The following is a 15,069-nucleotide window of genomic DNA, read 5'->3' as shown; positions in this document are numbered from 1 at the left end:
AAGTTGCCAATAAAAAATGTTTTGGATTAATATCTTGCACTGTTTCAATGTCAGTTCCAGAAAAACAAGGTTCATTTGAGACTTACAGTGGAATTAATGCTCAAAAATATTTGGTAGCAGTATACACAGGTTTACAAACTACAATTTGTAAAAGGGGGTTCTGCCAATACTAGTTATTAAAAAAAAAAAAAAAAAAAACAAACAAACCACCACCAACCTAGAAGACACAAACAAACAAACCAGAAATCCTGCAGTGGTGTGAACCTAGCCAGACTTTCTAAGAAGATGTGATTCTGCACTAAAGCTTGCAGTGAAATTGCAGAGATTTTAGGGCTTTGAATTGTATTAATGACTGGGTTTTCTGCAGAAGTGGATGAAGTCAGAGTTGCTAAAACTGCAAAGAACTTGGGGGTTGAAGTGAGTAAATGGAAACAGATTATTTTAGTTTGGTTTTTGTTGTTGTTGTCGTCGTCCCCCCCCCCCCCAAGGAATACCCCTGCAAATGTTTTACTTGCTCAGCCAGTTTAGTTGATTAATGATTTTCTTTTTATCTCTTAGTCTTTTTTCATAAGTGTAACATAGAAATAATTTTACAAATTTCTGTTTGTGTCACTTCAATATTTATGTTCTTTGCTACTATAAATTCATCCTGAAAACTTGTCAAAGGTAGAAGGGACTATACAAATGCCAGTGTTTGCATTTAGTACTCAGACATGTGCAAAAAGCCAGATAGAAAGTGGCAGTATAAAGCACACAATGACTCAAAAATTGAGGTTTTGCTGGCAGAGAATTTGCCTGTATGCAGCAGTGCGTAAACAGCAGCTTCCTCTGCTCAGGCGCAGTGAAAAAACAGTTATCGTAAGAGAAGGAAATACTGCAGGGCTCAAAATGCAGAGATAAAAATCATCTCCTTTCTGCGTCATTGTTACAAAGCTCTTTTTCTTAAACAAAAAAAAAAAAAAGTCTTTGTTTAAAGCTTAGTTCTGTTGAAGACAATAAGTAATCACAGCTGTTACCCCTGTACTGGGTCACTAACGTAACGGTGAGGAACAGGATGCAAGGTCTGTGCCAGCGGAATGCCTCCTCCGCTTCCAGATAGAGTTTTGTTATCAGGGAAAAATTTAAAGGTGTGGGGGTTTGGGAGGATTTTGGCTTGGTTTTTTGGTTGGTTGATTTTTTAAGGCGTGCCAGCAGCAGCATGGGCACATCTTCAGTAGTGATCACATGGTGAGAAAGATGTAAACAGTCTAGAAAGGCTGACAGAAAAGTTTAGTCATAATTTGGACCAAAGACAGATGGAAATTAATACATATGTTATTGGCAACTTTTAAAGATCCATCTTTCCAAAGGCATGACATAATTTTGAGAAATATATTTTTTTCAAGAAAAATCTTTGCACCAGAAGCATCACAAGCTGTTAAGTAATCATACAAAATTAGTAGTATAGTCAAATAGGTATGAATAAAAGTAGCCCAATTTGAAAACTTGTATCTTATAAAAATAACTGAGTATAGTCATAAATGCAAGGAGGCCAACAAATAAAAAACTGCTTCAAACCATGATTATCCCTGCCGTGTATTATACAAGTCTGATAGTTTAAGCTGCTTCATCTTTCCACCTCACTGACTTCTACTGGCTTCTCTAGAACACAGTGTTAAATTCCACATTCACTGTATTCAAGTAACTCGGAGAACTGAAATGTCAACAAACGAATAGGTGAGAGCTCCTCTAAGTAATTGCTTAAGACCTTTTGAAGGGTAAAGTGTATTATAACAGAGTTAAGTTCTGAAAGAAGTGTGAGTGGGGGGTGGAATACTAAACAAAACCCCAGGGCTCCGAGTGCTGTGTTGTTATTATTTATAGCATCTCTTTTGAGGCACTGAAATAGAGACAGGCTTTATACAAATCTGCACAGAATTAACTGAATAGGGAGTCTAGCAAAGGCAGTAGCCATGTTGTGCCAGTATTTCAAGAATAAGGACTTTGTACTCCGCCTGGAATTCATATGAAACCTGCCCGGCAGTTCCAGTTTGCTGGTGGTTGCTGGCGGGGATCCCAGGCGGTTTCTGTGCTGGAGACTGGGGGAAGGGAGACTAAGAGGAAAAGGAGCAAGTCCCAGCCCGCTTCCTCCCACACACGTCTTAGAGGATCAGGGCTGCTCAGCACACCAAGGAGCAAGAGGGATTTCAGAGCAAGAAGAATGACTGAGAAGAGGGTTTGTTTTCCACGTTGTTAAAAGGGGTTGGCCTTTTTTATTAGTCTTGATCATTGATTGTGGCGTACTGGCTTACAGAGCCAATTACTATCTGATGTTTTCTCGGATTTCTGTAAGTAACTGCTGATTTCTAGAGGCTGATGTTAGATTTATGGATTAAATCTTTTTTTCATTTAACAGCTAAAGAAACTGGACAAGCCCTAGGGCCCAGTACTGGGTTCCTGACACTCCTAGCGATGTTAGTGAGAGCTCTGTTTTCAGAAGGAATCAGCCCCTAACAGAAAAAGGTGAATATGCATATCTAAACTGTTGTGGGTTTTGCATGGATGGGATGTTTCAGATTTTTATCTCTTTTCACAGTGAAGGAATGAATGTCATCTCTAATTTACTTCAGTGTACAGCATGAAGATGAGCATATGCCAGCCTCTCGTGGAGCCGGTTTGTCATGTACTTCTGCATGACTGTTTGCATGATTCCAGTGCAACATTTTCTGCAGATCCCTTAGTCTGTGGCCATTCACAAGGAAAAGGAGTGCATTTCCCAAGCCATTCTTTGACCAAAGCAACTAGTTGTGCTCTCTATTTCAGCAAGCATTAGGAAATTGCTTCCACTCATAAAATTTGCCCTGCCAGACAAAAATAAATATTTAGAAACTGAAGGGTTATTTCTAAGTTTTTAAAGTCCAGGTTGGGTTCATGGAGTTGGCAGGTAGAAAAACTGGCTTGTTAAACTTATAAATTGCATTAAGGTTTGAAGTCCTTTAAGGAAATGATCGTAATGATATTTATGTTTCTGGACAGTTTTTAGTAACATTCAGATAAACACCTCCTTGAATGTACTAGATGGCATCCACACCTAAGGATGTTACAGTCCCTTCCCTAAGAATTGGACTGCAAATACCACTTTCCAGGATGGCTTTTCTTTGAAGCATTTTTTGTAGTTTCAAAGCTCACAGTAAAGATTAGATTATTTTCCTGGACCTTAAAGATAATTTGAAGTTAAATAAAGAGTGAGATACTAGTTTTACTTCTCTCCTGTTACAAACCTCCTGCTTGTAAAATGGTGAAAACCTTCCTTTCAGTGAACACCAACAGTTCTGTGCATGTATTGAGTAACTGGTACCTTTAACACTTGTTTAAAGCCATGGGCATTTAGCCTTCTTGCCAAACACTCACCGGTCCCCCTGAAGTTATTGGCAGCTGGGAACGGGCCAGATCTTGCAAAACTGCATGCTGTGCTATCTGACATTACCCGGCCTCAGAAGTGCCCTTTCTGCCTCGCAGTGTCAGTTCAACAGGGCTCTGCAAGCACACAGTCAGGAATGTAGGGCCTGTGTAATCAAGCCCCTGTAGTTCAGTCCACCGCTGTTGTAGCCAGCCGCAGGCAGTGGCAATATGATTGCGGTAATGCAGAGCTGTTAATGACCGACCTCACAGACAAGATCACCAGAGCTACTGGGCCCTGATTTTTTTTTTTATTATTTTGTTTTTCCACCAGAATTTATGTAACCAGCTATGTACCTGTTTCATACATGGGGAAGCCACGAAGTTTACCAGGGAAAACAATGGTAAGAAAAGACATTCATTGAGGGTCTTTTCTGGTTTTTACATGTTGTGCTTAAGAAAATTTAAAAAGATCTCTTTTTTTTTTTTTTCTTCTCATTGAGAATCTGAGAGCAGTTAATACAGATTTAGAACTATTGGTCTTTCAAGGCCTTTCATCCTGCTTTTATACAACATGGAGGTTTAGGAGTATATATAATACATGGTATAGTACATTTACTATGCATTTATCACATTGCAGTATCTATTAATGAACTAGCAGTCAGTAGATATGTTCTAGCTTATGTATTTTACTTCAGGTGAACATCCGTAAGGTGCCTCTTGCAAACTCTTGAGCAACTAAGACACGTGCTGAGATATTCTTAGGGTCTTCTAGGAAGATAAACAAGGTTAAGCCGGTTGCTGCAACCTTGAAGGAGCACTTTCCAGATGCTGTGTGTAGCACTGGGTGCAGTGGATGCAATAGTCAAGGCATTGCCATCATAACCAGCATGCCTCCACACCAACCACCTCCGTGCTCCTGTCCCACGCATTCCAGGAGCCTTAACAGGAGTGTTCTACACCCCTGTACAAGGGGTGTCTCAGGAGACTTGCAAGCATCCAACCACTCATTCTACTGGAAACATCTGCTGAGATCAGTGCAAATCTCAATAAAGAAATGCACACACAAAATTCCTGTGTGAATAAAAAAAAACCCCAATATTACTGGCTTTAGAAAACTCAGGAACTTCTGTAAATATTCAGGAGCTCCATCTGCTGGCAGTATTTGGTAGCTGTTTGCATCTAAACAGTCCTCATAAACTTTAATAAACAGTTTAAAGTCTATTGTAAAGCTTACAAATGTTTTTGTAATATTAACTCTTTACTTCTAATTTCAGGAGCTATCTAAACGTTTGGCTAATTTTATGCTTGTTTCCAAGAACCTGTGTATCAAATCCTTCAAAACCCAGTTTTTTACTGATACTGGCTGATGATCTTGGTATTGGAGATGTGGGTTGCTATGGCAACGATACAATAAGGTAAGAATGTATTCTACGAAATAAATTATCCCTTTCTGGTGAATTTCAATGGAAAAAACCAATGATAACAGTATTAGAAAACTCATTATTAATTAATTCGTTTATCTAGATACACTTCTTTTTAAACCATGTACAAAATAAATGTTCTACAGTAATTCCTACTGGAGTAATAATGATACAGGAATGCTTGAGGAACTTTCTTGGACTTCTAATTTTCAGCACATACAGTCAGAATTTTGCAAATATGTCTGTGCAGTGTATTTGTCAGGCATGTGTGTAATTTATAAGTTTCCACAACTCCAGGGTTGAAATATCAAGGACTGAGATTAGGATTTAATATCAGCTAACAAATCTAGTAGGCTTGTTATGAAATGACAGCTCAGTCTATGTGATCTATTTATCCCTGCTGCAGTTATCACTCTGTATATAGATTGACTGATAAAATGATTGTATATATATCCTGTGTTTATTCTAACCTATTATAATCTTGGAAATTGTGTTGTCCTGTATCTATTAATGGAATCTTTTTCCACTATACTGCGTGAGCTTTTGATATGGGATAGACTAAATACCTTTTCTTTTTTTTTTTTTCTTTTTAGTTATTAATAAAAACACATTTGTCTATGGAAAATTCATTTCTAAGGAGCCAAGGTATCTCAAAAAATATCTAACAGAGCTTTCCTAGTTGAATTGTAGATAAACAGAGTTTTGTAAATTTGATGGTGATGTCCTCGACAAAACTAGGAGGAGTGGGATACCACAAAATTCTGTGTAGTACCTTTTTATGAGATGGGATTTTTCTCTTTAGGACCCCTAACATTGATGGCCTGGCAAGGGAAGGAGTGAGACTTACTCAGCACATTGCTGCAGCTGCTGTCTGTACTCCGAGCAGAGCAGCTTTCCTGACTGGCAGATATCCCATCAGATCAGGTTGGCCCTCTCTCTAATGGTTCACTGCAGTCTGTCTAGCCATTATTGCTATTAAAAATCCCCTTAAAGAAACCATTTTAAAGACTAGTTAATCTAAGGATTTGCGGTCTCAGTGAGATGGGCAAAACTAAAGATGACTAGATTTAGTGATTGATTTCTATGGGAAAATTCCCACATAAAGCACTTTTAATGTGGCTAAATGACAACACAAAGATGGATGAAAACCCAAACAGCACAAACCACCCAGAGGTAGAAACATGAAGAAGAAAATTGTGTAAACACTGTATGTTCAGTGGTATTAAGATTATGTGTAAACACTGTATGTTCAGTGGTATTAAGATTATATTAAGTAAAGTGTAATATTTTGAATACCTGGTAAACTTTTTCATAGTGAAATGTGTCAGACTGTGGAATAGGTCTCAACAATAATGTTTTAAAATAGATTTACTTCAGCCGTGTAAATTCATGACAGAAAACTTCAGCCACTGCATACGGCAGTAATAATCAGTGTAGCTCCTCTGATGTGATCCTGACTTCCTAAAGGAGAAATGTAATCACTTCTGTACATTTCAGAAGTGCGTACCCCGGACTCTGTAAGCCTTTAGTTCTATATAAAATGTCTTTGCTTTTTTTTTTCCCTCTTCTCTTTTCTTAACATTATATTTTGATAGAACTTTTGTTGTAAGAGGTTGCCTAATGTCCAAACATAGGCATCTTAGTGCCATTTGTAGACACCCCAGCATAGCTGAGGCATCTGCATTGGACTAGCAAATAATGACATGGGACTTGGAAAAGACATTGTTCTGGGGGTCAATCAGAATATCCCAGGGCATACTAAATGGCTTATAAAAAGGCACTAGACTTAGGCAACTGAGTCCCATTCATTAGAAAGAACAATCTGAGAAGACTGAAAATCTGAAATATGGTCTATTTTATGTTAAAGACTGTTATTTCTCTCTAGGCATGGCATCCAGCACTCAACGGCAGGTTCTCTTTTGGAACGGGTGTTCTGGTGGGCTCCCACCAAATGAAACTACTTTTGCAAGAATACTGCACCAGCAAGGTTATTCTACAGCACTTGTGGGTATGAGACATAGCAACTGGCCCCTTTTTCATTGCTTGTTATTCAAATGAGACTGCTTCTGTAAATATTTTTCTTTGCCAAAATGTCTAGGATCAGTTAAACTAGAGTTTCTTGTATACATAACATAATCAGCAGGGTTTTTAGAATGCCATCCACAAGCCCCGCTGTCAGCACAGCGTATCTGGTAAAACCGAAATGAGGACGTATGGGAATACATAGATGTACACTGCAAACAGAAGTAAATGCAAAGGAAAGAATCTTGTTTGTCCAGTACAGATTGCTTTAGAAAGAACCAACAGAGATATTCACTGATCTATTCGAGCAGAAAAATGTTGTCTGCCAGTTAGTACCCAGGCACCACGGTGGTCTTAATTATATCTGGTGGCTAGATTTTCTGTTATTTATGCAGTCTGCTTATTATCACAGTCAAGACTCTAAAAGTGCCTTATTTTCTGCAAAAAGAAACTGCCAAAAAAGCTGAAAGAGTCCCATTGACTTCAGTGGGGTTTGGATCAGAATACATGTCCAAAAAAGAAAATCCTATTAACTCTTTGCTAATTTTGCCTGAACAGCCATTAAAGGCTGTATCTTTCAAGTACCTCCCATTTTTAAACTCTTTTTGATGTACTCAAAGGTGTCATGTGCTTAATTGTAATTACTGTGATTTTCACACCTCTGCTTGGCTCCAGCACACTGAGGTGTCATTTAGTTCCTAAATTGAAGTGAGTCTTAGTGATGTACTGACTTCACACAAGCCTGTGCAAAGGGGTGAACTTTTCCTAGCTCACTGCAGTCTGGTATAGCTTATACAGTAAACTACATTCATATACATGAGTACAGAGCTGGTTAGCAGTTCTCAGAAGTTATTTGTCTAGCTAATAGCCCCTAAGCCCATGGTTATAGACTGTCTGTCCTTCAATGTCAGAATAATTACACTGCTCTGTAATATGACTTCATTAAGGTTCATTATCAGTGTATGACATATTCTGATATGTCCAATTGTACTGGATAATTGGAATGGCCTATTTTTGCTACTCATTTTAGGATTAATATAGACACACAGAGCCAATATGTACACCTTCTTCCTGAAATTTGTTCTTGGACTGTGAAGGTCAGATAGAACTTGTGTGTGAAATAGTTCATGTTCTTGCACTTAGTTGTTTGTTTTGGCACAAGGGTTTCTCCCCATCAGGCTACCCATTAATGAATGGCTACTTTATTACGTGAAAAATAATAAGCACCAACTACTGCAACCCTATTCGTTCTTATTCAGGGAAGTGTCTGAGCTGGACCATTGCCACACGTGGAATTTTAACAGATAGGTGAAGAAAACCAGCTGTTCTAGGTAGATAAAGTGCCAATGCACGATTGCTTCCTAGGAGTCTGTCCCCATTCCACACCAGCTCCTCCCTTGGTTGCACCTTAACTGAGGAGTGCCGCCGACCTACTAGAAATACAGGCAGACATACCCAAGAGTAACGATGTTGGATTTAAAAGATCTTCGTTTTATATTTTCAGGGAAGTGGCATATGGGTGTGAACTGCAAATCCCGCTGTGATCACTGCCACCATCCTTTGAATCATGGCTTTGATTATTTTTACGGCATGCCTTTTACCCTTTTGAATGAGTGTCAAGGCACAGATGACCCTGAACTGGCCAAGTCTTTGCAAGATACATATTGGCTTTACACTCAGATGATCATCCTTGCAGTGCTTACGCTTTTGATTGGAAAACTTACCAATTTATTCTCAGTAAAATGGAAAATAATTATATGCCTGGCCATCTGTGGTCTCCTGTATTTCATCTCCTGGTTCTCCAGCTATGGTTTCACCAAGTACTGGAACTGTATCCTCATGAGAAACCATGATATCACTGAACAACCGATGAATCTAGAAAAAACTACTTCTAATATGCTGAAGGAGGCAGTTTCATTCATTGAAAGGTAACCAACAAAAATTGTATCATGTTTTAAGGATTTTTAAAAATAATGTGATTATTTTTATACACCACTAGAGTAGGCAGCTAGCATGCTGAACTACCTGTCCTGATGCTGGCCAGTAATTTGTTGTTTTCTGGCATCCCCCTACCTGTCAGCATCCAACTGCTGTCCTTCATCTTATACATAGCTTGTCAGCTCCTCAGGAAAAGGATGATTTTTTTGTGTGTGTGTGTGTGTTTTGTTCACCTAAAACAAAGGGGTCCTGGCCAAGGACTGGGCTTTCTGCCAGTAGGAACAGAAAAATGATCTTGGTCTGATGAATGGACTGTCATAGAAAGTGTCATACGAAGTTAATATTTTTACAAACAGGAGGGTGATAGTGAGTTTTGTTTTGTTTTCCAAAGGTGTCCTTCATTTACAATACTATCAGTAACCTCAACCGGAATTGAACAAACCACTAAGTCTATAAAAGTATTCATGTGTCAAGTCTGGGCATATCCCTGAATAAGATTATACTATTTCTCTCAGGGTTTAGGGGTTGGTTGTTTCTTTTTTAAGGGAAATTGGGGTAAGAGAAATCTCTTCTGTGAACCTTTGAGCATAGATAATCTCAGGTCCTAGGATAACCTGCCTGGCCTGATGTCAAAGGGATACGGTTCCCCTGTGGGTGCAGTGTTGTATCTGCCTCTTCCATGAGGATGTCTCAGATGTCCAGTAACATCCATGTTTAAGTTTAAGCAAGCGAGTCCTATTCTCCTTGCCTATCAGAGTGCGTCAGTCTTTTGGCTATGAGCTTGCCAAGTTATTTATTTAATGTTCTACACATGTCTAATTTGGAACCAGAGAAAGAAAGGTCCCATCACTATTTTGGTCTTAATACAGAACCAAAATCTTTGAGGGGTGTTTTAATCCCCTCTGTCTCCCAAAACCTCAAAAATGCAAAGATGTCAAAATCAAAAAAATTTATTTTAGACCCCAATAATAATTTTTATTGAGATAGTCACTACCATGTCACTATTGTATTTTGGTTTGAGTGACAGTTTGCAGAAAAATGACTATTGTTTTCTTTTATTTCAGAAACAAGCATAGACCATTTCTTCTCTTTGTTTCCCTCTTACATGTTCACACCCCTCTCATCACCACAGCGAAGTTTCTGGGAAGAAGCAGACATGGCCTATACGGAGATAATGTAGAGGAGATGGACTGGATGGTGGGTAAGTGGTCGTCTTGAAGAAAATCCTTCATTTATTTGAATGTGGAAAAGAAATTAAAGGGGTGGTCGCAGAACTCCCTTTTTGCATAAGACAGAAATCAGTGAACTTGCCTTGGATATACAGTTAGTTCCAGAGATTGCCATTCCATTACCACACCTCATTTTTTCTTTCTTAAGATGAAAGCCCAAACTTTTCTTGTGAGGATTTGTTCTTTCTATTTTTTTAATTGACTTTGCTGCAGTGTTAAATGCAGTCAAATAATCAAATATGTGCTTGATCACATTATTAATCACCTAATCAAAATTGTTAATCAAAATATATGACACCTCTCCAGCTCTGCCTAGTCTCAGAAGATATAGCTGGTGCTGCTGTTGAATCCTGCATTATATGGTGGTTGGTTTGTGTACTTGTTCCTTTTTATCAAAGAATAATCCTTGGAGCAGAAACCAGAACTCCCTCATAGCCAAAAGGCCAAGTTAAAAGGCTATGGAGTTTCACTTAATAAATTGTGTGAAGTCAGTACATCGTGAAGACTCACTTAGATCTAAATCCAGGATCTGAGTGCTGATTAGGTTAGGTTTTTAAACTTAATCGGCACTCAGAGCCTAGATGTAGATCTAAGCCTTACTTAGTAGTTCCTTTCTGCTTCAGTGGGAGGGAGGGAGATAGCTCCTGTTTGTATTTAGTCAAAAGCGAAGACCCTATTGCCAAAGTATTCCCCTCCTGTCCAGGCCAAGATTCAATCCCTGAACCTTTTCTTCCTCCAATAACCATGTTTACAAAATTGTATTTTGAGAAGAGCCCCATGTCTTCTGATGGGCAGGCTGAGAACCTCTGCAAGATCCAGTTGAACCAGAGGACTCTGCCATATTCCTCTTCCAAATTTTTGGCACCAGTCACCTTCAGGCACAGGCTATGCAAGCAGAGCTGGATAGCAGAAGTCCTATGGTGTAAGGAACATGCCTTGTATAGGCCAAACAGGATGGCAGCTAGTGAGGACAGACGTCTCCAGGGTTGGACAGCTAAGTAAGAACCAATTCAGAACCAATATGCCTAGACTCAATCTAAACTCTTTTTGGGGGAAGGTGTCTATTTTTAGGTAAGGTCAATGCATAGTTTGACCAAGGAGACACAGGAAGTCTATAAAGGAGAAGAGATTGAGCAAAAGAGCTGATCACTGGCTTATGCTTTTAACTCGCGTACTTCAGCTTTTGCTGCTGCTTCTGTAGCTATGGAAGCTGTTCTTGGTGAATATATTTGATGCAGTAGGTGATGAGGACAAGCAATTAAAGATAAATCATATTCAGTATAAACATTTGACGCTATCAGTACTGAAAGCATTCCTTATGAACCTAGGTTTGAATTACAGTCTGTGAAGTTTTTACCACTGACATCAGGAGAAGATTTTGGTTGATAGTATGCAGCCTGATCTCAGAGTCCCTGTTCAGTCCCTGGTGAGACACAGCAGTTTTCTATGATTAGGAATCTAGGCAGCATTGTTTAAGCTTTTCAAGATGCTTGAAGCTACACAATGGAGACAATCCTTGACTCAGAGAATTTACAGCATAAAGCTGACAGAGTATTCTGAGTAGCTTGAATAAAAGGATCATTAATTTGAATTATTTTCCAATTGGTTTTATTTTTTATTTTACTGTTTTTATAGACACCACAAGCAAATTTTGGGCACATTCAGCAGCTTTCTCTTGGGCTCTTATTATTTCTGTAATGCAGGATTACTCTTTGCATTGCTTGTGGTAGCTCATAACAGAACTCATGTAAGTAAATGGAAAGACTCGGTCTTCACTGAATTTTGAGTCAAGACCTAAAAAATTTGACTGCATCTGTGGACATAATTACGATGTTTTGCTTTGTTTATAGGCAGGCTTCTGGATGTTATTGACAGAGAAGGCTTGAAGAATACCACATTCATTTATTTTGCTTCTGATCATGGAGGATCTTTAGAGGCTCACAGAGGAAATGCTCAGTTGGGTGGATGGAATGGGATCTATAAAGGTAAAATTTTGGTAATGTGTACATGCATAAGAATTCCTCTTAAAAAGAAAATGATAGAGTAAAATGCATCCAGATAAACTATATTTACTAAGCTGGGATGATAATCTTGGATTGTAGGGCTGGAGCAAATTCAGAGCATGAGCTATTCATCTTTTAGCCCCCAGACAGGATCACTTTCACCAAAGCTACTCCTGATAGCTGTATTGTCTAACCTATTCTTAAAGACTTCAGTGATTTCCCAGATAATCCAGTTTTCATTGTCTGTGCTACTGGAGACTTTTTCCTGGTAACTACCTTGGATTTTCTTGCTGCATTTTAAGCAACAGATCTTGCCCTATTCACCAATCTACAGAGAAGAGATTCTTCCTTTCCTCCTTGCCTGTTGTTGCAAGGTCATAATGTATTTCAATGCTGTTATGTTCCCCCTCGTTCATCCTTTCCTTAGACTCCAGTACACTTGTACCCCCTTCTAGTTCCATGTTGTCTTTAAATATTGTAAGCACACTATCTAATCCATAACGCAAAGCACTACTTCAAAATGTTGTAGCATCATAGAATCATAGAATATCTCAAGTGGGAAGGGTCCCATAAGGATCATCGAGTCCAACTCCTTGCTTCTCGCAGGACTACCTAAAACTAAACCATAGGACTAAGAGCATCGTCCAGATGCTCCTTGAACTCTGACAGGCTTGGTGCCATGACCACTTCCCTGGGAAGCCTATTCCAGTGACAGCCCACTCTCTCAGTAAAGAACCTTTTCCTAATGTCGAGTCTGAACTTCCTTTGACGCAGATCCAGAACACGCTGTTTGGAGTCTCTCTTGAAACATTCTTCTGTTTTTCACAGTAGACAATTATCTATGTCAACACTGGCAGATATCATGATGACTATATTCTTGATATAACCTTCCAGTTTCTTCCCTATCATACAGATGTTTCATCTAGACTCTCTTGAGAGGCAAGGTTCCCAGAGCTTGGTTTTAAAGGCTGACAAGGTGGCATGAAGAATGGAATTTGCACTGTAGTCATTCTACTGTTCTCCAGGATTTAGTGTATTTTCATTAAAGTTACTTGAATATTCTGAAAGTTTTAAAACCTTTTATTATACATTCATAATGTTTAGTATCTTTTATTCTTTTATCTCTTTTGGTACTTTTTCTCGCCTCTAACAGGTGGAAAAGGAATGGGAGGCTGGGAAGGAGGGATCCGTGTCCCAGGAATAGTTAGATGGCCAGCAGTGTTGCCTGCAGGGACAGTTATCAATGAACTGACAAGCCTTATGGACATTTTCCCAACAGTGGTTCACATCGCTGGAGGGGCAGTGCCTCAGGACAGGTACAAAAGTGGCTTCACAAACCATATTTGCTCCCCTTTCTTGATTTAGACAGGTGCTGACTATATATGTCATGCATCCTAACAGCCACAGGTTAAATTCTGTTTGTTTCTTAACCAGAAAATTCTGTAGCTTGCTTTCTGTGTAGCTCTCTCCCCATCTTGTCTACAGACGCAGATATTCACAAAGCTGGTTGGTCCTGTTAGAGTACTAGGACAGGCCCTTTCCAAGACTAGGAAGCCTGGTTCTTCATGAGTAGGGAAGGTGGAGCCAATGGCACATGGCCTGCATTTGGCTGCCAGTACCGGAGAAGTAGCTTCCTTGGTAGCAAACAATTTGTAGCATCTATGTTAGTAGACTCTTCTAAAGAACACAAGAAAACGTGGGTGGCTAAGCCATTTGAGCAAAAAGTTTAAAAGTACTGGTGGTATGTAACTAAACCAACTGTTAGTCAATTTTTTTTTTTTTTTAATGAAGCCTCCTGCTCACAGAGCTATCAGTGACTTCCATTTCAGGGAGCAAAATTAAAAGCTGTGAACCATGCCCTCACTATGGTTATTACTTACTTCCACGACAATTACACTAATGGTGACTTATCTCCCCAGGCAGGATGTGTGAACTAGCTGTAATTGCAAAAACTGCTAGCAACTGCTAATCACTGGTCTCCACCCATCCACACAATTAAAAATCTCAGGGCTCATTAGCTAAATAGTAGCTTGGTTTAGAAATGAAACTTGAAATCCTAATGCTGCATACATGGAGAGTGAGTACTGCTCACGCTCCAGCTGCAGACTGAAATTCTTAAGTAGTCTGGTGACTCCCGTCCTCTCCATCAGGATAATCGACGGGCGCACCTTGCTGCCTTTGCTGCGGGGAACAGTTCAGCACTCTGGGCACGAGTTCATGTTTCACTACTGTGGTGTGTTTCTGCATGCAGTGCGGTGGCACCAAAAGGACAGTGAGTATAAACACCCCCCTCCTGAGTATCACAGACGATGTAATGACCTCTAGCTTCCAACAGAGTACCACGTAAAAACATGCATACATACATCTGGAGTAAGTTTATTGCCTCAAATGCTCATGTCTTCTACAAGTTGCAGAATGGCTTTGTTGTTAGCTGTCCTGCCTTGCCCGAGATGAAGGGTTTCACTTCATGGGTAGCACAGCTTCAAGAATCTCCCTGTTGTTGCAGTGTTTCTATTGCTTTCACTGCAAAAGCATTCGGGATCAGCTTTAGTGTAAGATTGAAGAAAAAGGAACTGCACACATAAGGTCTTTATCTTTGTTTGTTTGTTTTCAATAGCCCTATCTTATTTGTTTCATTTTCTCAGCTGTGGCATTAGACAAGCTGACTGCAGCTGTAATGCTTTCCCGGGCTTTCAACAAGCACCCAATCTTTGCTGATGTCACCCTCTGTTACAGTGTGAAAGAGAACAGGCCAGTGATGGGTAGTTGTGTCCTTATTCCTGCTCAGAAGGGAGGATGGCATTTGTGCAACCAAACACAGGTGCCTGGATCTGAGCTTGTTGTTTTATAGTCACTGAAGAGATGCAGATGTTTACAGGGTATGATTCAACCTCCTTCTGAGTAGCACATCTGGGCTAGATCAGTCAGGCCTGTTTCTCTCCACTGACTAAAAAGGGAGCTGAGACTGACCATATCAGATATAAAAATCACCCTCATATTAAAGTCAGTTGAGATGAATTGCACCTTCTGTGACTGGATGATGTGACAGTAAGTGTAAAGATGATGAATTTGTAG

At 39.5% G+C, this 15,069-nt stretch overlaps 1 protein-coding gene across 1 annotated transcript; it reads left to right on the top strand.

Annotated features, from left to right (window-relative positions):
- Positions 1 to 3,729: 3,729 nt before the first annotated feature.
- On the top strand, positions 3,730 to 14,266 carry LOC104071788 (arylsulfatase D-like; the record flags this gene model as incomplete). The annotated part of the gene is made up of 9 exons (XM_009583197.1): positions 3,730 to 3,782; positions 4,656 to 4,796; positions 5,605 to 5,726; positions 6,688 to 6,810; positions 8,329 to 8,752; positions 9,827 to 9,963; positions 11,842 to 11,976; positions 13,148 to 13,310; positions 14,145 to 14,266. Coding segments are annotated over exons 1-9 (1,420 nt in total), but the record flags the coding sequence as incomplete, so codon positions are not given.
- Between the last annotated feature and the right edge of the window lie 803 nt (positions 14,267 to 15,069).

The sequence above is a fragment of the Fulmarus glacialis genome, unplaced genomic scaffold (assembly GCF_000690835.1).
Source record: "Fulmarus glacialis isolate BGI_N327 unplaced genomic scaffold, ASM69083v1 scaffold10788, whole genome shotgun sequence".
Taxonomy (NCBI): domain Eukaryota; kingdom Metazoa; phylum Chordata; class Aves; order Procellariiformes; family Procellariidae; genus Fulmarus; species Fulmarus glacialis.
Note: the sequence above shows the minus strand (reverse complement) of the source record. Positions and strands in the feature narration are given on the sequence as shown.